Here is a 23,212-nt window from a genome sequence, read left to right on the forward strand (position 1 = left end):
AGTGAGGAGGAACTTAGAAGGAGGTCTCGGTGTCCTAGAACTCACAGGGTGCACTGAAAACACACCTCCACACAGAAAACAAGACAATCATGCAATATAGATAGATATGAAGTTGAAACATTTCTCTCATAATTTTTCCAATCCAATAATCTGATGTCAATCCTGTCCATTTAATTGTGTGTGCGTGTGTGTACTCACCTGGGGTCATGTGTTTTTGGCATCTGAAAAGGACTGCTACTCTTCATGGGAATCTGAACAATAGCTGAATCTTCCTTCTGTGCACTGAGCATAATTTGTGATTCCTAAAAGACACACACCCATGCAATAAACACATACAAATCAATATGTGCATGTTTGTTTCTTTTCATCTGAGCATTTAAAGATTTAGACTACCTCTTCTATATTTTTGGAGGCATCATCAAGAGTTTTTTTCTTCCATTCAGGCATTAAGTCATCCAGGTAACTTAGCTCTCGCTTAGAGAAGCATAAATCCAGTAGTTTGCGAATAAAAACCAGAGCCAGCACCTGCACACAAGATTTAAAAAGAGCTGCTATCTCAATGGAAGACATGGAGAGAAATAGTGAACTGATATGAGATGTTGGAGGTGGTCAATTCACCATCATGGGGAAGATGATGGCAGCAGGTGAAATCTTAATGATCCAGAGCAGCACCAGGCAAGTGAGCTGGGTGACAGTGAACAGGTGCACCTTCCTCAAGGGGACATGTCGCAGGTAGATGAAGTCCGGCTGGTGCTTGGCTGGCATGCCAAATAACTTCAGACGGTCAAAGAACTGAGGGTAGGAAGAGACATGAATAAATGAGAGCAGAGCAGAGAGACAGACGGTAAATATGGCAAGAGTGATTATGGATTTAGTCAGATTGGTCTGAAAATGAACTCTCAGGCCTCGTTGAATTGCAGCAGAATTAATGAGTTCATTAGAGTGCACAACAAGGACAGCCAAATTAGAAAAAGGCTGGGATGGAGAGGACAACTAAGGACATTCTGAATTTGAATTACTCCCAGCTGAAGTCACAGGTTTAAATACAATCAGAGCTGACAACATATCTGTTTACATTCCATTGTGATATAGCATCTCACTGGCTATTCTTGTGGCACAGAACTTTGACTGAAGAAAACAAACATAAACACTGTAACAGACACACTAGGAGTTACCTAAGTCAAAAAAATTCAAATTGTGCACATAGCGGCTTTACTGTAACTCATCCTTAGGACACTGTTGCTATGTCAAACTGCACATTACCTGGATGCCTTTTAATGAAGAGACTCCCATGTAAAGGAAAACACCATACAACACTGGCATAGGAATGAACTGGAGGGGGGGAAAGACAACATAATCATTGAACATTAACTCCATTTCATGCTCTTTCAGTTGACCAGAGGGGGGCAGCATTGCATATCTTCTTTGATTAACCTGCAGGGCTCCAGTCATGAATACAGAGCAGCCCATGAGCAGGAAGATGAGCAGGCCAGTGAGCCTCTGCTCTCTGATGCCCAGGAAGCGAGGCTGCTCTCCTGGGGCCGAACTCTCTGACTCCAGCTTCAAGCTGTTGACGTGAGAGATGGACAGGACCGTGGCTGCTACAAACCAAGGCAACCCCATGATGGAGCATACCGCCAGCATCACCCCGACCACCAGCAGGTCCAGGTGGTACCCACAGCCCTTCTGCAAAACACAGAGAAGGACAGATTCAGGTTCATAAGTATATAACCTACAAATAAAAACTATATCTGATTTTACCAAAATGTTCTTACCAGTAGTTTGTGCTCTTTGCGGTTGATGATGACCGCAGTAATCTGTTAGGGTGGAGAAAAGAGCAGGAAGGGAAGCAGCTAAGACTGTCCACCATGGGTTGCGTCCTATTGGACTGATCACCCAGCCTCGATCATTTCTGGTGGGCTAGTGGAAACAGGTGATCCCACCATGATTCAATCATTCAACTGTGTGGAGTTTTATATAAAGATCTGCACTAATGTTAGTATTTCCTCTATACCTGGAATTTACTGGGCACCTTCAGCTTCTGGGAGGGCACTCCAATAGCATAGTCAAGCAGAACCATAACAACAATGGTCAGGAACACTGCAAAGTCACTGATCATAGATCGCACCTGGGCACAGAAGATGACAATACCCAGAGATCAGTGATTACTAATGAGCCGCTGGCATTGCCAATATTTGGTGAATGCCGCCTTAGTAAGCAGTCAGTGATTGATTACCTTGGTGGGGAAATAACGGCTAGTCTTGAATTGTTTGAGGAAGGCTGACATGAAGAAAGTTGAGAAGAATAAGATGGTAGACCAGAAGAGAACATCTGGGTTGTAGGGGCCATGGTGGCCACATGCTGTCCCAACAAAGTGGCCCTGCAAACTGATGCACTCCTGTGGAGATATGAAAAGGTTATGTTAGAATAAAACTGCCTCCAATGATTCCAGAGAAAACAGATCTAAACAAAAAATTATCTAGTAGATCAGAGTACCTCACAAAGCAGAAAAAAAAGAAATACTTAGCTCAGTTACAGCGTATAAACACCAGTGAAAGGTCAATTGATTAAATGTCCTTGTCAGCATTTGCAAAGGTGCCTAAGCAAATTTAACTAGTCAGTAGAAGGCGAGGGGTTGGTTGAATGTTAACACACTGGAGCAAATGCAATGTGTGCTATCATGTGAATCTTACACTGACATCAAGCATCATTAGAGTGTGTGTTTTTCCACATAGTTGTGTTACCTTGACTGTAAGGTTGACCCAAGGTACAGCAGAGGCTGTGATGTTACTTCCCCTCCACAGCTCTAAGGTTTTATTACTGGGATTATCGGGTTCTGCACACCTGCAGCTACAAAGAAAGATACACACAGATCCAGAAAATTGTATGGTAGCTGGCTGAATAAAAAATGCTTTTGTCAGTCAAATTAGGCCAGACATAAAGAAAACTGCATGCAAGGATGTGATCTCAAGACTTTCAGAGGGGAGTGTGAGTAGAAACAGAAAGAACAAACAAACAATGAAACAATTCAACTAAATGTACCAGATGAACATGGTGGAAGAAACCTGCAGAGTGAACACTGTGTACTTACTACGCCAGTGTGAGTTTGTCCAGATCACTGTGTGCGTTGAAGGGGTACAGTTCTCCCAGATAGAACAGCTTCTCCAAAGCCTCATAAATGAAGATGAGGCAGATGAGGGCAGCAAAGGCCTCTTCTGTGAACCGAGTGATGTAGCACACCAGCGAGCTGGCATCTGTGGCAACTAAGATCAAACACAGCAGGGCTGTCCACAGGCCAATGCAAGCCCTGAGCGACAGATAGGACAGGTTGTAGTCCCTGAAACAGAAGGAGATGACAGAAGAGCAGAGAGAAGGGGTGGAGGAAGACATAACTGCTGAGCAAAGTACATCTTTGGTTGCCAATGTCACAGAGAGATTGTAATACTGAACATACTCGCAGAACTTGAAGAGGATTTTCTCAAAAACCAGCACAGGGCCTGTGCTACCCAGAATGGTGAGAGGCTGACCAGCAAACAGAGAGTAGGCCACTCCAGTCATAGATGCACCGAGTAAGGACTCTATCGCACTCTAGGACATACAACATGGTGGAAATACAAATGAATGCCTTGCATGTAGTACATGATGTACTAATGACACAGCAGTATGTGAACACAGTATTTGAGTGTTTACGCTCTTACAACATGTCCCTCTGTTGCCTCCCCCAACAGTCCTCCAAAGGTGATGACAGGCGACATGCAGGCGCAGTAGAGGAAGAGGAAAGAGGCCACACACTGGAGGCTCAGGCCATCCTTAAAGTCGCTCAGATAGAATGGAGCTTTCCTTTTGAAATCCAGTATCAGACCACCAAACAACCTGACCACAAGAGGAAAAATGAAGATTAGCTCTGGTGACAAGAACGGGTAATATTAAGTTGACACACTGTTTGGCATATTATATGATCATTTCAATTTTAGGCTAGCATAAAAGTTGTGCAGAACTAAGGTTATTTCCATTCTTTGATTCACTTATTTACCAATTTTTTTCCTGTAAAACCACATTTTTTTCATTGCTGTTTGTAGGTAGGTTAAGCAAATAAGAACCAAAAACTCCAAATAGTGCTATAAGTGGCAACTTGACTTACTGAGGTTCTTGAATACATTTCACCTGTTATTCGAGAAGCTTCTTCAGTTCTGACCGATTTACCTTCCAGTTCTTTGAAGCTCTGGCCCATGGTGCACAGCATGCTCTTCCTCCAGATGATAGACTGTGCCGTCAGGGATTCCAGGCATCTTCCTCTTCTCCTGCAGGCACCCAGTGAAAGTCCAGGACCAGATAAAAATCAAACAATAGCCAAACAATAGCTATATATTACACATATAGCTGCTGTTGCTTTTATTACACCGAATCCAAGTTCTAGCTGAAACTCAAATGTGAGAAGAAAAATCATATGTCATTCTAACTGCATACCTGAGAAGGGACCTTCTTAGGAGGCTCGATGCGTATGGAGGGGTCCCACTCTCCTGGTGGCAGGACTGTCACTTGGTCCAGAAACTCATCAATCCCAGCCAACAGGTCACTTCTGTCTTTTGCCTTGTATGCTACATCATGGAATATCTGATCCATGAAGAAGTGAAGGGCAGAGAAAAACTCAATGCCTGCCTTTACAAGACAGATGTTGAGATTTGATTTGTAAGGTTGAAGGTTTCTGAAGCTAGATTTGAATTTTTGGAGCTCTTACCTCATCTGTCATAATAGTTGCCATGGAGCGCCCAATTTCATGGTACTGTTGAGCCTTTCCATCTGGACCCAGGAGAATGAAGAGGAACCTGACATTTGTCAGTAAAATATTTGGAGTAGGTAATCTGTTCATAGTTTACTGAATTTACATAATTTGAGTTTATAACTAAAGAATTGTTGATGTTTTCACAGAGAACTGTGGGCGTCTACCTGGTAGGGATGGGGACCTCAGTGAGCCCGGTGAGCAGCACAGCAGGGGAGAGGCGAACAAAGGCCACAATGGGCCTCTCCAAGAAGTCTAGCTCACCCACCAACACATTGGAGGCCTCTGCACCCTCTGGGATCTTCTTCATGAAATGCAGGTCTGCCTGGGGAGACAAAGCAAAAGTTTGCATCAGTTAAGAATACAGAAAACAAAAAGAACTAGACATCAGTCTGTGAAGGGCTGCAATGATGGGCTGTGCTTAAGACAAGTGTAGTTCTACTGTTGCCTCCTAGGGGGCACTACATGGCCTAGTTGATTATGTTGACAACACACCAAACATTGATTACAGATCTCAGCGGCCCACTACAGCTACATACAAAAAGCTGATGGTGCTATACGCCCAGAAAGCAATCTAACACTGCTGTTGTCAGATGGTTTAACCTAACTATATTGTAGCACTGGAGGGGCAGAGAAAGTCATTTGACGGGATCTCCCAGGATGCTCGGGAGAGGAGCACGTGGTGGGATCCCTCATAATGCCCCACTGGGTGCGGAATTTATTTAGTTCAGGTTGGTGGAGTTGTTAGCTAGAGTGTTCTGTGTGTACTGCTGGAGTTTTTGCTGTTGTCCCTGCATAAAAAGAAAGTGGCATTTTGCCAACAAAAAGGACAAATTAGCATCTCTCCTTCACCAGCCTCCGTTAAAATATCTGTTGTGGAAAAAATGATCTATTAAAGCTCAGTGAGTGTAAAATAAAAACTTAGCATCAACTCTGAGAGTTATTACATATACATTCCTGCAGGAAGGAGCAATATCTAAACAGAGTGTCTAAACCAGTCTGATGCAGAGAACCTCAATGAACAAAGTGCCACTTCTCCTTTTATACACACATAACATTGTAGGGAACAAAGACTCAAACAGATGGGAAACAAGATACCAGTTCAAAGAGGAGACAAGCCATCTGGTTCAACAGTCAGACAAAAGCAGGAAATCTTTACGAACACACTGACACAATAAACGGTCTGGTGTCACAATCACACAAACGCCTGCATACCATGACTACAAAGCATCAGCTAATAAACTTTAAAAGGGTGCTACCATAAAATTGCCACTACATATCTAATCTTTTCTTAGACTCATATTCTTTTGTGTCCTCAGAACATTCAAATTTAAACTGTGTGCACTAAAAAAACACACATTGTGTAAATACAGCAAACTTGTTCCATGGCCTGTTTCTTTACCTTGCTGAGGTCGACCTGGGTGCCGTCCTGTCCAGCACCGTTCTTGGCTGGTTCTGCAGATGGAGGAGGCTGGAGAGATACGGCTGATCCTAATGGAGAGTATGAGTGTTGGTGTGAGTATGAATGTGTTTTTGAAAGAGAGATAGAATCAGAGTCAGTGTCAAGTGCAAAGAAAACAAAACACCATGAAGACAGTAATGTTTAGCTGCCAGTACATTGCCCAGTGTTTGAAGTGGGCTGGTACACACCAGTACGCCATACCCACACTGCTACATTTTACTCTTTCATGTACCAGGACTGTTTTTTGTTTTTTTTTGCATACCAGCAATTCTCACAAGCTCCCTCCACCAGCAAAAGGGGGATAAGGGGAGTACCAGCACTTCTTGCTCCCCACTTCAAGCACTGACATTGTCCATTCACTTAAGAACACTCAAATGGGTTTTGGCAGTCTGCTCCAAAAAGCACTGAGTGACACTCTTACAATAAGAGACTATGTTTTTTTATGTGCCTGTCTGTTACTTAGTCTTGTTGCTCACTGTTGACTTTTACTCCCTAGTTTTTCTAATAGAAAAATCTTATGTTATATCAAACAGTCAGTGACTAAGTTCACTTTGATTTATAAGACTATACACTGATTCTGTAGCTAGATGTAAAAAAATTAGATTTCAAATTGATGAGACTGGATGTCTGTATTTGATTTATACCAAAACATTATCTTTGACAACTGTTTTTAATGCTATTGTTTTGCCACATGTTTGCATGATTTAAACTTTATGAAACCCACCTGTCAGATGGGCCTCTGACGGTTTGCGGGATCCCTCTGCAATGGAGCGCACGATTGGGATCAGGTTCTTCTTCTTCTCATTCTGGTGATGGTGTTTCTTCAACAGAGCCTCACGCACCTTTAGTCTCACGCTATCGTCCAGCTCATTGGACGCTTCTTGGTGGTCCAGGACCATGTCTGCAGCATAAAGACAAACTCATGAACTTTGATATCAAAATAGTTTCAGACTGTTTCTTATAAGGGACATCAGACAGCTTTTATTTGCACAGTATACAAGAATTTTGGCTACTTAAATCCACTTATAATCAATAAGCTCTATGCATAACAAACCTACTTAACAAGGAATGTTAATATTTCATTAATAAAACCTTCCTTGATGCTTGACCATCATAACAGTACTATAACAGCAGGGCTGCTGCTACTGGCGAGACTGTCCTCCTCTAAAAACATGACTCCTTTTGTCATTTATGCTATCACCATTCCAGTGGGCATTCATCCACATCAGTTTTGGATTTATACAGGTTGAGGGCTTGATAATAGATTTCACTTGATCATCTGTGTCTGAATCAGAAGACGAAAGCATGAGGATAGACGTCTTCTTCTTCTTTGCCGATTGTTCCGCCGTTATCTCAGCAGATGGATCCTGAGCTTGCCTCTCCTCCATCAGGTTGCCTGTAGAATCCCACACTTCTGCCCTTTCAGGTTTGGAAAGACACTTTAAATCCTCAAACCTGGAATCTAGTGCAGTGGCAATCCTGAGTCAAGTGAGGCCTGTGTTTACCTTCTGCTGAGCTAGGTCTTCAGTAAATGCTTTGTTGAGCCTTACAATGTAAACTGGATCATCATCTGAAAGCTACACACCTTGAAGGTGTTTCTTAAAATTCGCCAAAAACATCCACTTGGACTCAAGCATGATGTGACAGAGCTCTTTATCAGTCCTCTGGACTGTGGATCAGTTCAGCCTGGTTGGAGGCAGGGAGGGTGTGAAGGACAGGAGTTTCATCAGCTGGGATCAGAGGAGAGACCTGATGAGGGTCTGGTTCTGCGCTGGGTGTAGGCTGCTCTGCTGCTTCAGTCTGACTCATAGTCTCACTGTCTTTGACAGCATTGTTGGCAGGCGGTTCAGTGGTCAGAGAAGCAGGTGGAGGAGAAACGTCCTCTGAGTTTGGTTCTCTGCTGGACTTCTCACTCACATCACCATCCAGGTCTGAAGCAGTGACTGCAGGGTCGGCCGGACGGATCAGAGGAGGTGGTGGAGGTGACACTATAGCAGAATCTGGTTCCGTGCTGAGTGTAGGCTGTGCTCCTGGTCCATCCAATGCAACGTCTGTTGATGGCTCAGCGCTGGACTGCAGTTAGCCTTGGATCTTTCTTGCCATCCCTCATTTTCTTCTTGAAACTCAATCAAACACACGTAAACCACTGTGGTGTCTGCATTCATTCTGAACACACTTCAAGGCCAGTGCTAATGTGTTGAGCTCCTTGCCAGTTTAATCTGCCATGTTAACAGGGACAGTGACAAGAAAGCTGCACAAGTGAGCATGGAATTAAATCAGAACTCAGGGTGTACATCGAATGTAGCCTCCACTTACAGGCTTGAGATGGGAACAGTTATTTTTAACCTGAGACTACAGTGGCAGCTCTGCTTTGTTAATGTTAATGAACAGTTACTGGTACTTTTAATAAAGCAAGTTACACTCCAACATAATTTCAGTGTACAATAATTAGTCAAATGTCAGATTTGCTATGAGCACACTTGCTTCAAACGTTGCATATTGTTGGACACCATGTTGGCATATAGAGCAGGAAGAACAGCCGCATTATCTGTGAAATATATGTTTTGCATATTGTTAGTCCTATTATGTTGACATTTTCAGATATAATCTTAAAAGAATCAGACTCTGTTAATCTATGCAATAGCTCTTTGGGTCTACAAAGGTTCTTTCTTGTGTTCAAGAATTTTCTGCTATGTTCCTTTTGACACATTTAAAAAAAAAAAGCAAGCAAATACATAAATAACTTTTTCTCTAACCACGTTGGCTGCCATTTGGAGTCCAGGTGCAGCTGGCAGGAATCACATAAAGTAGAGAGGGAAGTGAGAAGAGCAGTAGATTGTTGGACAAGAGGAATGATCGCAGGCAACAAGGCTGTTCATCTTCCACATTCTGACCGTGAGGAGAAAGAAGCTTGGCCCTCATGGCCTCATTCCTTTGTTTGTACTGAGTCAGTGAGTGTGTGTTCTTGTACTAGCTACTTAGCCAGTCTTCACACTTCAAAGGGCTTTTTGAGGATTAAGACTTGGTTTTATGGTTAAGACAGGAAGACGTATCTTTGTGTACTTTACACACTTTGGTTCATTTTCGCACTCACCGTCAGTGCTTATACAGGTGTTCAGGTCATTACATACCTGCATGCAAATTAGTTTGAACTGTCATAGCAGCATTGTCTAATTGTAGAATTTATGCAAATCAGATTAAATAGAAGTTGCTGAACCTGAAATGAAGATGCTGCTGGTTATGTGTGACTGACAACTTGAGTTGGTGTGTGTCTAGTTGTGTGTTTCTGCACCCAGCACAATGATGACGCTCCCCTCAAACCTGTACTGACCGATTGTACTTAGTGCGATCATGTAAAATACAAATCTTTTTCAGTAAAACTGTGGTTTGCTTTTTACAATAGCGCTCTGGTATTGAGGTGTTTTATATGTTAGCTAGAAAAAAATCTCACCCGCAATCTCTTCAATACTGTCAGCATGCATGTCAAGTAGCACGCTTCCATTGATGATGCAACTGCGGAGCTCAAACAGGCTGTGGAGGGAGAGAGTAGCTACATAAGGCTTGCTCCACCTTTCCCCGCCATCCTCCACATCTTCCTCAAACTTCAGCCACCTGCACAGTAAGGACAAGCAAGAGATCAGGGCCTCTGTTCACCAAACATCTTCAAGTGAATTTTTGGTTACAATTAGGAGTAAACATGAAGTATTACCAAATGTGTGCACACACCCTCTACTTGATTGTACAAAATATCTTTGGATATCATTGGTCATAATGAATAAAACATTGTTTAGGGCAGTATATTTCAGAACAAGAACAAATAATTTGAATATTTCATAGGATGTTACACCAATTTTTCTTTTTTGCTGTATTTTTATTACTTTTTAAATTTATTATTACTTTTTACTGCTTTATTATAAGAATGTGAAATGTCAGAATAATAGTAGAGAACAAGATATCAGCTTTTATTTCTTTCATCACATTTCCATTGGGTCAGAAGTTTACATACACTTGGTTAGTATTTCGTAGCATTGTTTGTACATATGAATGTGGCACCTTCAGGTGTTTGGAAATTGCTCCCCAGGATGAACCAGACTTGTGGAGATCAACAATTTTTTTTCTGAGGTCTTGGCTGATTTATTCTGATTTTCTTATTATGTCAAACAAAGAGGTACTGAGTTTGAAGACAGGCCTTAAAACACATCCACAGGTACACCTGCTATTGACTCACATGATGTCAGTTAGCCTATCATAAGCTTCTAAATCCATGACATCATTCCAAGCTGTTTAAAGGCACAATCATCTGAGTGTATCTAAACCTCTGACCTGCTGGTATTGTGATATAGTGAATTATAAGTCAAATAATCTATCTGTAAACAACTGTTGGAGAAATTACTCGTGCCATGCATAAAGTACATGTCCTAACAGAGTTGCCAAAATGAAACATCTGTGGAGTGGTAAAAAAAAGGATAAGGATAGGATAAGGATAGGATAATCATCTTTACTGGCCAAGTATGTTACACACAAGGAATTTGTTTTTGGTACAGAACCGATGGCAGCCATCTGCGGCGCCAACTCAACCAATGGCTAAAACCATCGGGGGCAAAAGGGGGGGTTCAGTGTATTGCCCAAGGACACTTTGACTGCAGGCACCAAGATTCGAACCTTCAACCTTCTGGTTGGGAGATGACTGCTCTACCCACCGCACCACTGTCGCCAAACTAATTCAACCTAAGTGTATGTAAACTTCTGATTTCAATTGTAAGTCTTAGAAATTTGAATAATAGATGCCCAGATCAGCTCAGTGCAAATACAAACTGCAAAGCATTAAACCTTCAATAGAATGCTATTTTCATATCCCAGTCACAGAAATCAGCTTTACACCTTTTACCCTGTGGCATAACGTATTTCCTCTCAGGAAATATCAACATTAGCACAGGAAACCGAAACTTGGCATTTGATTGCCATGAATGAAATCAAAGCAGTCTTTTTTGTCATTCCTGTCATTAGAGCTTTTCACCTTGGGCAAAACAACATGATTCAATAAGCTTTAAATGTAACAGCTGCCAGGCTGTCAGAAGCTTTACGTTCAAACACTGGTGCTCACGGCTCCCAGATGAGATCCTGACCTGGCCGTTTCCTTCCATTCGGCATCCTTGCCATCCTTCACACAGATCTCATCCAGCTCAGTGAATAGCTCATGGGCCACGTGTTCAGCATCCTCCTCTGTGCCCAGAATGAACTGGACCCGCTGGGACGGTGTATCTGATGAAGTGATAAAGTAAAAGGGAGGAAGAAGAGGTGAATATGGTCCTCAAAAGAATTTTTACAAACACACACAACACTCTTTTAAATGACTTCTGGGTGCAAACAAGAGATACAGACAAAACCAAGCTATCACATGCACCTGCATACACAGAAACATACCTAAGTACATGCACACACACGGCACATGTTTACTAGCTCCTATGCTTTGGTAGCTAATTAGTGGCTTGTCAATTTTAGCCTGGAGTGCTGCATGTGCATGTATTGACAGGCTTTGTTCAACAACCACAGCCTCCTCTGTGGGATGCGGATGTGCAAGTATGCATGCATGTTCTGCACTGATGCATGACCAAAGTCTTTGCATCCCTCTCTCTCACCAGTAAATGAAGGTCAAAAGTGTGTAAAAGTAAAAGACACTGTAAAAGAGTAGGCTGAGAAAAGGTTTTGTGTGTGTGTGTTACCATGACTGGTGGTGGTCGTCTCAGTTCCCTCACTTTGTTGTGTTGTGATACTCCCCGCCCTTCTGTCTCTTTTGCGGTGGCGAGAGCTATGAGCTTTGTGATGACGATGGCTTTGCCTGGGCATTCGAACCCCCACAAACAGAGTCCTGTGGCCTGCAACATTTAAAATCAACATGTCAACAAATTGCTGCAATATCAATATAAGAGCTTGTTATTCAGGAGTTTTTTACAGAGACATGCACCTCTGGGATGTACTTGAGTAATTTAAATCAAATCAAATCACTTTTCTTTATAGAGCACTTTAAAAACAACATCCAGTTGACCAAAATACTTTACATAGGCAGAATAAAATCAAGATAAATAACTAAAATAAAATAAATAAGTTCAGTGCAAAAATAAAACACAATAACTCAGACAAACAGATGACACACATTCAATAAATTAAATTAAAAGGAACACATCAGGCCCTACTGTGCAACAAAAGTTCATTTGTCAAAAATACAGTTCAGCAGAGCGAGGGAAAATAGTAAAATATTAAAACTTGTGGATCATAATTAGCTGAGGATAAAACTGGCATCTTCCTGCATTCTGACACAAAGTGTTCCATCTCTGAACATGTTACTATCCCTGCAGAAGAGTGACGATGGGCCAAGTGACACACTCTATACACACATACACACACACACTTGTACCGCTACATTTCTGAGGACACTCACTGACATATTGCATTCTCTAGCCTCTTACCCTAACCTTCACTACTAAATACTGAACCCCAACAGGTCCCCTAAACCTAACTAAAGCCAGGTTTTAACCCTCAAACAGCCATTTGAAAGGGGGTCAGAAAGTAAGAACTGGCCAAAATGCCCTCACTCTCATGTTATAAAACTCAAACCAGTCCTCCCAAACAGAGATAGACATGCACACACTCCTGTCTCTCCCCTGTGGTAACTGATCACCACCCCAAGCCTCCTCTGGATAGATGGAGGATTCAATATAAATGTTCAGTTCTATGCTTCTACATCAGACAATGACACAGCATAACATCCCCATGTCCTCAAAACAACTCACACTGTAAACTATCTACACACACACACACACACACACACACACACACACACACACACACACACACACACACACACACACACAATAAAAAAAAGACTTAATCATGCAGAAACAGTAACACTGGTCTGATAAAATATTTATGACATAATGGTCTAGGAGATCCACTGAGGGCTGAGTATGGTCAGATGCAATATACTGTCTTGAAAATACTCCACTTCATCTGGCGGACACAATTACTTTACAAGTAAACATTTTTGTATGCAAAACATCTTTTGAAAACATGAATAACAGTTAAGAGTTTGACCTGACCAGTAGTGTTTGTGTGTAGAATAACATTTTCGCTATCTTAAATGAAAAAAGCAGCTGTGAAGGTTATAATACAGATTGTTGAGTGTCTGCGAGGAGCAAGGAGCACTATTCATTATGTGCATGTTGTTGCCAAGGCATTGTTTGGAATGATATACACAATTTAGTTGAAGCTAGAAATCAACTAATAATGGTGCTCTGACATAGTGATAGCTCTGCTTTCTGGTGCTTCAAGAAAGGGAAAAGAGTTCAAATTCATATAGAGAGCGCAGACACTAGATAGACTTCAGCAGCACAGTGAATTGAAAGCACACTGCTCCTCTGGTCACTCCTCAGTTAGTGATATACCAACACAACCTTTCCTTTAGCTGTTAACAGGCCACACACCTGGAGTGACATCAGTGATTCAGGTGTGGACAGATGTGCACATGGCTGAACGTGAAACCCTTAGAGAGAGGAGCAGCAGCTCCACTTTGAAGCTGACAATAATGATCAGGAAAACAAATATGTGCCTCATACTGAAGAGATTTTTTTTGTGCAACACTGACAAACTACAATAGTAACATTTAGCAGCCCAGGTGAGCTAAAGGTGTAAGGTGGGTACCGTAATTTCCGGATTATAAGCTGCTACTTTTTTTTCTTCATGCACACACCCTCATCGTGGAAAACACACAACGAAATTCATATGATGCAGCTTTCAAATTAAATTAAATTAAAACTTTTTCCACCTGTGCAGGTTACTCACCTTCTAGTTCCTCCTCCTCATAGTGGATGTTCAGTATTGAGCTCGTCCCTCCCTGGTCTACCACTGCCTCCTCATCTGACCTCTGATGGACATACAGGGACACACAAAAGCTAAGTGTAAGGATAAATTTATTGTTCCTGCTAGTGCTTTTCAGTGCCGACAGGAGGTTTCTTTATAATGCCTTCTGTCTCCAGCAGCCATATTGATCTTAAGAAAAAGTTCAACTTAGTAGAGCACCTTCAACCCTTCAAGATAAGCTGGTGAAATCAAACCTGAAAGGTCACAATGCCCAGAGGGATCTTATTAGAGACACACTACTGACATAGAGACATTAATTGGAGAAAATGGCAAGGGCTTTTCAACAACGAGCATGAACTTGCAGACAGTCTATTTTCAAACTGTCAGGGACACACACACACACACACACACATATACACACACACACACACACACGCTGAAAGAGTAGGACATGGGTCAGTTGGAGAATGTGCTAGGCTCTACAGTCCAGGGAAAATCAAATCAAATTAGCAGCGTGCCACATCCATCAGTGGTGCTACAGGATGTTTCTGTACGTCACTATCCCAGTATGCAGTGCTGTCTGTTGTCCTTGGTCATGTATTGGACCTGTTATAATGAGGGCACAGCACTGCAGGAACCCCTACGGTTACTGTGCTGCTGTACTCTGTTTATCTCTCTTCATTCCTCAATACAAGTACATGCAACAGTAGATCTTTCATTTCTAACCTCTGGGCACCTTCTATCTCATTATTAAATGTGTACCACTACACCAAAGTATAAATTAGCTCAACCCATCCCTTGTTTTCTAACAGAAATATAACTTCTGACACAGGCAGGATAAGAGACACGTCTATAACAGTGATCATGCTGTATGTAAGCATAGCATATAAAAGCAGGCTGGACTGGCTAAAATGTCCCAACAACAACAGTATCAAACAAATATTTGTCCACATGATGACATAAATCCATGTACACATACATAGACTGATATATAAATAAAGCTCTTTACACAATTGATGCTTCCACCCACTCTGTATGAACACATGACCTGTATGTACTGGATGTGTTTCTCTGAGTCTGTGAGGGTGGAGGATGCAGAATCAACTGGTACAAAAGATTAAATAAGCATGTGGTAAAACTGACACCCACAATTTAAAAAAGGCACATAATGTTGAACTTCTTGAAAGAAATGGATTTATTTGGAAATGGAATATTTGTGATGACTAAATGAACAGAAACGGAGCAGTGGCACAGAAGAGGGGTAAATAAGAGAGTTAGGGCTCTTTGGGATCTACAAAGCTACACAGCTGTGAATGTTTACAGCTACACAAAAAAAGGTATGATGAGTTATTTGCTTAGCAAAATATGTCTTCCAAAATTTTGTAGTATGGCACACATGCAAGTATTTTTTCATACATTTCCGATTGGGGCATTAATGCAAACACTGTACTGTCGCTCTACTCTGAAGTCTTTGTTTACAGAAGAAGAACTGTTTCTAGTATACAATACAAGAGTGAAATTTCAGTGATGGAAAGTGAGGAGCATTTCTGGGTGGATGTACCATCCTCGGCCCCCTTTTTTTTTTTTTTTTTTTTTTGCTGGTGGCTATTGACGCTGCTCTTCCATAGCAATTTTCGCTTCTACCAAACAAATCACCTGACTTGACTATGACCATGGGCTAGTGAGTTTTGCTTCCCTGTGTTAGATTAACAGCAAATGATGCACATTCCCTGTGCTATAGAAATACAGCTGCATCTACGTAGCTTGTGTGGCTTGTGTAAAATAGAATATAATAGAATATAAGCTAGGCCTTACTGTACAACAACAAAATATAGGATAGCTCTGAGGTAATTTAGCTAGTTAGCTGGTTATTTAACCTGTTCATAATGCTGTTAATGTTTGATTAACATTAAACAAACTTAAAGCAGAGATAGCCTATTAGCATTTAGCTCATTGGCTGAGCTTGTGAAGTGTATGTGTGTGCTTCTGTGCGCTCGGGTATTCATCAAAACATGTCCTCTATTAGTCAAAAGTGTGGACGCAATTTTCCATTGAACTGAATGAGAAAGTGTGTCCAACTTTTTAACTGGTAGTGTACAGTACAGTATGTGAGAACAGTCCATTCACTACTCACTATCATGATAAAAACCCATTGAAGATCTGAAGCCTCTGACATCTAGTCTTTTACTGTAACTCGTCAGTCTAACATCCAGCAAATAGGAAAGGCAGTACATGCTGTGATTCAGTCTACATGACAGCGACAGAGGCAAAAATAAAGACATCTTGATCAAAAATATAAAACTACTTGTATATGTCCTTTAAGTTAAAGTGGTTGGTCCCTTTATCAAAGCTTCAGTATAAAAAACTACATTTGCACTTAGGTACTTGATGTGAGTATATAACAGTGTGCATCATTGTAAGATGTGAGTATGGAAGGAGAGCAAGCAGTGAGTTTCTTAGTTCTCCTGGGGTTTGACTGACAAAACACAACATTCGGTTTGCTGACATGGTGCTTTCCGTCTGCAGTTTTGAAATGCCATAAATGGGGATAATGCTGAGTGTACATGTGTGTTATCATTGTTCCATCCATTAGGTATGTCTGCTTATCCTCAGGGTCATGGAGAGGCTATCCCAGCTGACATTGGGTGAGAAGAAAGGTACACCCTGGACAGGTCACCAGTCCATCACAGGGCTGACACAATGACAGACAACCAGTTATGCTCAGTCACAAGTACGAGCACCTTAGAATCACCAGTTAACCTAACCTCCATGTGGGAAAACCAGAGCACCACAGGGGGGAGAACATGCAAACTCCACACAGAAAGGCTGCAGCCAGCCAGCAGTTCCAAGCCTGGAATCTTGTTGCTATGAGGCAACAGTGTTAACCACTGCACTACTATAGTATGCTGCCCTTCCTGCTGTATTTCCATATATGCACACCAAAGTACCTACGCTACTGTTATCTTCTGTGTCACTCATTTAGCCTCTCAGTGCTGCTAAAAATAAAACGGCTAAGCATATCGGCACCAGACTGAGATAGGAAAAAATGAATTAAAATGCAGTACAGCCAGATAAATGTCTTGGCCTATTGCAAACACAAATTAAAATCCAACTCCAAAGAGCTTCTTGTTATGTTTTTATGCCAATCCTTCTGATATTACCACCTGCAGCTATTTATAATTCACACAATAGTTGAAAAATGATTTGGGATCCCAAGACATCCACTAAATTCATAGGTGTGGGTGGCTAGGCACTGCATTTTGGTTGCCTTTCACACCCGCTCCACCATATCAGTGCTGTGGGATTTTGCTCGCTTTCCAAAACTAAGCACTTCTTAATCCCAAAACAATTTTGTCCATTCAAAGAAATCAGTCCAATTACTGTAATTGGGAAGTCATGCTTGGACCAAACACTGAATGTGACTGAATGTGTCAGGTTTGCCCGGCTGCACCTTCCTTTCTTCTCTTTTCTCGCCCTAGTCAGCTCCCTCACACTGATTATTTGATTAGACACACCTGCCCTGATTTTCTGACACTCATCAGCTGCACCTCTTTTGTCTCACTCCTCATTTATACTCTGCTCACCCATCACTCCCCTGCTAGTTCTTTCTATGTCGTCAGACCTCCCTAGGATTATCGCTCTTTCTTGTTTATTCCGTTATTCTACGTATGTTTGTGTGTTCACTGCTTCCTTCTACGTTTGGACCTCTCCTCTGGATCCTGGCACCCTCAGCTCCACCAGCCACCACCATCACAGGTCGATGCACAGTCTCCAATTTAACTGTATCTCTCCTATTACCTCCTCAGTCAACCGGATCTCCTGCCCGACCAGCCCAGGAGTGACTCCTACCCCTGCAGCCCGGTCCATCATCACTCCACGTACCATAACTCCTGCTACTGCTGGTCGACACCCGGTTATATTCACCACTTCACTTTGTATATATTGATGCACTACTTAAACACTGTAAATAAATCTTTGCTTGCACCGAAGCCAGCCGCCTGGGTCTGCTGTTTTCTCCGCTCACTCACCCTTGTGTCGAGCGTTTCCTTAACAGAATGTGTGGTTTTATAAGAAAAAGGCTTGTGATTGTGTATTTACATGCAGTAGTCTGGGGAAAATGGCCACAATTTATTGTGACTCAGTCCCACATCCTCTGTCCTGGTGCTATAATGTGACTAGCTATTTAAGGAACACTATTTAACCTTTTCTAAATGAAAATATATACAGTGGGTACAGAAAGGATTCAGACCCCCTTTTTTTTCCCCTCTTTGTTATATTGCAGCCATATGCTAAAATCATTTAAGTTCATTTTTTTTCCTCATTAATGTACACACAGCACCCTATATTGACAGAAAAACAGAATTTTTGACATTTTTGCAGATTTATTTAAAAAAAAAAAAAACTGAAATATCACATGGTCATAAGTATTCAGACCCTTTGCTGTGACACACATATATTTAACTTAGGTGCTGCCCATTTCTTCTGATCATCCCTGAGATGGTTCTACACCTTCATTTGAGTCCAGCTGTGTTTGATTATACTGATTGGACGTGATTATATAAGGAGGGAAATCCTTCTCCTGAAGCTAATTCAGTAACTGTAACTATATATAGTGGCTGAAATTGTGTTTCAGAGAATGACATATCTGGAAAAATCTTATTTCTAGTCATCTTCTGTGGGCCAGATCAAATTATGATTACGTAATTATGCTCTCTCCTGAGCCTATGCTTTTCATAACACAGCCTGTAGTCACCCTGGTCACAGTTCACTAAGAGCATCTTCTTACTGGTATATTCATGCAGGTGTATGTTTTTTTCAACTAGTTAATGGTTTTGTGTAACTCACAACTCAACTCCTTTTTGTCACACCAAGTGCTTCACCTAATCAAAGAGCTCACATAGCACTTAGAGTCTTGTTTGCTCCCTCTGTGGGTGAGCACATCTGCGGCCTTCAAAGCATGCCTGTGTGTGAGACAATGACAGGCCAAGTCATTTGCATTTTACTGCCTGTTTCTATCTCCTGGCAACCGTCTCTTCTTCTTCAGTCTCATCCCTGAGCTGTGAATCAGTCACAGCGCTTGAGGATCTATGACTGAAAAATTGTTTTCCACAGAGCTTACTGCCACCACACCGTGGAAGCGATACACAGCTACTCCCAAAATGGCCGCCTGCCCTTGAGTTTCTGTCCCTTGCCTGCATATCAGTGGTAACTGCCCATGGGAAACTCACACTGGATACAAAAAGAGAAGCACATGATAGATCCACATCATATGACCTGAAGATACTGTCATGTGATTTTAAAAAGGATAAAAACAAACAAGAGCTTAAACACATTGCATACTTACAAACACACAACACATTTTGTTGAGTTATATTTTGCTTTAGTAGCAGACTAAGAGATCAAATTATTCAACATAAGTTATTTAAATATTTGGTATATAATGACATAACTTATTTAGTTGTTGATCATAAACTTATGTAAATTAATTCCCATTAAACCAATAAAAATGTATTTCCTGGCAGGGTGATTGTCACTGAAAGATGTTAGATCCTCAGAACACAGTGTCCCACTCGTGATGCTGATAAATCTACCTTTACTGCAGAGAGTTTTTTGTTTTGGGATTTTAGGATTGATTTTAAACTTTTGTTCATTTTTAATGCCATCAACGGCAAAGCTCCATCCTATTTGGCTGAACCTTTGGTTGTCTTACACACTTTAGGGATACTGTATCAGGTTTTTCAAACTATTTTTTTTGGATGCCACAAGATCAAGGTGTAAACTGTGGGGCGACTGGGCTTATGGATACCTTACCAATCCGACCCATTTCTGACTAAGCACTTTTTAAACTAAAGCTACAGACTTATTCCTTCACTTTGGCCTTTTATACCAAATAGAGCTCTGGCATCTTTTATCTTTATTAAATAGTGGTGTATATTCTTTTACTCTCTTCTTTCTTATTGTGGTTTCACTTTATTGACTGAATTGTTAAGCACTCTGGTAAAGGTTGTTTGTATTTAATGTACTATATAAATAAATAAATCTTTGATCTTTGATTAGAGATAAAACAAATTTTTCTTGGCAACAACTCCAGATTGTACTCTCAAAGTGTATTACACTGAAAAACACTGAGCTGCATCGTCCTGGACAAATAGAGCAGCAATGATTTTTATCCCAGTCTCCTGACTGAGAGGGGCAATCAATGAGGCACCAAAACGCCCTCAGACTCCATCAGGAGTGGAGCCAGGTTCAGAGGAATGAGGTCTGCTGGTTACTATGAAGAGGGCTGCAATCCAAAGAAATAGCTGGCAAAATACATCACAGTTTATCAAGGGAGAGTTTCACACTGTGTGACTAAAATAACTCCATGAGCAGTGAGAGTGAACAGCACTGTAGATTCATAAAATTATATCCATGACTCAGCGGCATGCCGTGGACTTTTGAGTCAATTACTTCTTACCCTCTAACAAAGCACTTGTTGAACTTTCTCCTGAGACAACATACACTATGCTGTTTCTCCACAGTGGTCCATTTTTATCTGCACACGCCAACACCACCTTCAGCCTTGTCTCTAAACTGACCCTTCTCTCCGTTCCTCCCCCTAAACCGACACCAGGGACCTCAATCCTGACTGGGCCTGTCACTTCCAGACTGGGCTCTGTGTCTGAGATCCAGGGCCTGGCACTCTGAGGCCACAGCTGCAGACTACTGCTGCCCCTTCAGAGCACTGCACCATCACTGATCTGTCAGTGCAGATTAGCGCTTTGCTCACAGGAGGAGTGAACATGAATGGCTGAAAGGAAGAGGTAATGGTGAGAAGGTGAGACAGGACAGGAGACAGCTGGAGGAGACAAGATGAGAAGGGTGGCCATCTTGAGTGCTTCAGCCCACAGGGTAGCATGAGTCATACTCACCTTATTCAATACCACACATACAATTCTGTCTCTCCACAGCCCTCGCCCTCTAAATGTTTACTTCCCAGAAAGATCATGGCAGCCCTAGTTCATTCTGTGAGTGACAGATGGTAGTGTAAAATATATTTAAAACTGCAGACAGTTGTGACAGTTTAAGACTCTGAATCCAAAACCACAGGGGTTAGACTCTATAATTTGTGTTTTTAGTTGATTATCAGTCATCTAGTCACATGAAATCTGAAAGTCCTAATGTCATTAGTGGGGTGTTTACATCACAGTAATCAATCCAGGGTGTCTGCTTTCAAGCTAAATGAATCCCATTAAGCCACTTTAGAGAAGAGCTGTCAAACATGGTGTGGTGTTTTGAGTACTTTAACCTCCTGAGGCCCTGCTTCTGCATTTGGGGACATTGCATTTATTTTGCTGAATTTAGACCTGTTGTCCTCATTTGTACTGTAAATAATGGGCCTAATATTCCACCCATTCATCCTTCCATTTTCCTCCACTGGCCCTAATATTTATTAAGAATATCCAGAGGTCTCATGCATGGTTAGTTGACTCTGGCTTACTTCAAATGCTATAAATTTTATGGCCATTCGGAGCCTCTGGGGCAACATTAAAAAAATAGGGTCCTGTATTTTTAATCACTGTTGAACAACAATGGAGGGCTGTGGCAAAGACAAATAAGCTAATACAGGACTGACAGATATTAACCATGAGTACAGGAAAATATAGAAATATAAAAATGACTGGCCCTATCTTTTAAAGGACTGTGACTAAGGTGAGAAAGGGAGAGATGGCCAACTAGAGGATGGCAGTGTCCTAGCCGAGTTTAAAATACACATTCATTCCTCAGACAAGTAACTGTGGATTAGTGTAATAAACAGGGATGGGACAATATGACTTTTTCTTGATATGATTCAATCACGATACAATTAAAAATTCAATGACAACAATGAATGACTAGATGCTGCATACTTGTACTGGCGGTATATGGAGACCACATGACGTACAGTATCACTAGACAAAATGATACATTTTGTGACTTTTTTGTATCGCGATATATTGAATTGGGATATATTGTCCCATCCCTAATAATATCTATGTCAAATTGATTTAAGTGAATGCTTGGGAGGGAGGCCTGAAAGGACTGAAACAGGAACTGTCACAGTTTTGTGTTGAGACAAAGTTATGATGCATAGTGCCAAAAATGATTACAAAACTGGAACTAGAGTCGGTGTCAGCACTGATGATGATATCTCTGGGATGTACAACAACCAAATCACATTTTCCTCAAATACACCACTCACAGTTGTGGTAACGTGATTATCCTAATGTCTGCATGTTCACTCTGGTTTTGTTTGGCTCAGTTACAGGACAGTATTAAATGTCACTCCACCATAGTATGGTTTGCGATTGTTTGTGTGAGCTTGGCTTTGTTGCTTGTTTTACAAGGGATTATCAGTTTTCAAGCATCTCTGCCCAGTTATAACTACGAGGTGATTCAGTAGTGCTTCCCTGTGGTGCAGGTACAGCTATGCATCAATGGCACTGAAAAATATTGAATTCCCTCTGGAAATAAGGAGCCTGATGCATTACATTATGTGTACCTGCATATTCTTAGATGCGCTATGCTTTCATAGTGTTCCTGTGATCTATCTTTTTTTTTATCGCTAGTGTGTTTTATTTCATTCTATGTTCATAGTCCTTCACCTTGGAAATGCTCATGTAACCCTATTGTTACACTGCTATCTAGCAGAGTACCAAACAGCTTAAGTTCAGTTTTGAGGTACTGGCAATTTACACAAAGTTTGTTTTCTCCAGTTTTAGAACTATAACTATTAAACTCTGTTTTGCATTGAAATATTGTACTTTTATCACTATATCTGCAGTATACTGTATTTGCACATAGAAACATGAAGGCAAAATGACCAAATGAATTTGATGTATTTTTAGATTACTATATTATGTATCAGTGATAAAACAATCAGACAGGGGTGGAAGAAGTACTCAGATCCTTTACAACAGTGTAAAAACACCTTGTTACAAATAAAGTTCTGCATTTAAAATGTTACTTAAGTAAAAGCACAAAAGTATTAGCATCAATACTTAAAGTCCATCCATCCATCCATCCATTTTCTAAACCACTTAGTCAAAAACGGGGTCACGGGGGGCTGGAGCCAATCCCAGCTAGCTGCGGGC

The 23,212-nt window shown here is 41.4% G+C and overlaps 1 protein-coding gene across 1 annotated transcript in view; it reads right to left on the reverse strand.

The window, feature by feature from the left end:
- Positions 1–23,212, reverse strand: part of slc4a8 (solute carrier family 4 member 8) — a 32,269-nt gene that overhangs the window by 5,392 nt on the left and 3,665 nt on the right. Inside the window, 23 exon segments of the mRNA XM_020592783.1 lie at positions 199–302; positions 394–525; positions 619–792; positions 1,264–1,332; positions 1,435–1,686; positions 1,776–1,821; positions 1,823–1,920; positions 2,015–2,128; positions 2,237–2,398; positions 2,745–2,850; positions 3,092–3,337; positions 3,455–3,588; positions 3,699–3,873; positions 4,204–4,301; positions 4,468–4,614; positions 4,739–4,826; positions 4,948–5,105; positions 6,183–6,271; positions 6,967–7,143; positions 9,694–9,854; positions 11,369–11,504; positions 11,966–12,118; positions 14,082–14,163. Of these exon segments, the coding sequence (XP_020448439.1) occupies positions 199–302; positions 394–525; positions 619–792; positions 1,264–1,332; positions 1,435–1,686; positions 1,776–1,821; positions 1,823–1,920; positions 2,015–2,128; positions 2,237–2,398; positions 2,745–2,850; positions 3,092–3,337; positions 3,455–3,588; positions 3,699–3,873; positions 4,204–4,301; positions 4,468–4,614; positions 4,739–4,826; positions 4,948–5,105; positions 6,183–6,271; positions 6,967–7,143; positions 9,694–9,854; positions 11,369–11,504; positions 11,966–12,118; positions 14,082–14,163 (3,101 nt within the window).

This window comes from Monopterus albus, unplaced genomic scaffold (assembly GCF_001952655.1).
Source record: "Monopterus albus unplaced genomic scaffold, M_albus_1.0 scaffold18.1, whole genome shotgun sequence".
NCBI classification, from domain to species: Eukaryota; Metazoa; Chordata; class Actinopteri; order Synbranchiformes; family Synbranchidae; genus Monopterus; species Monopterus albus.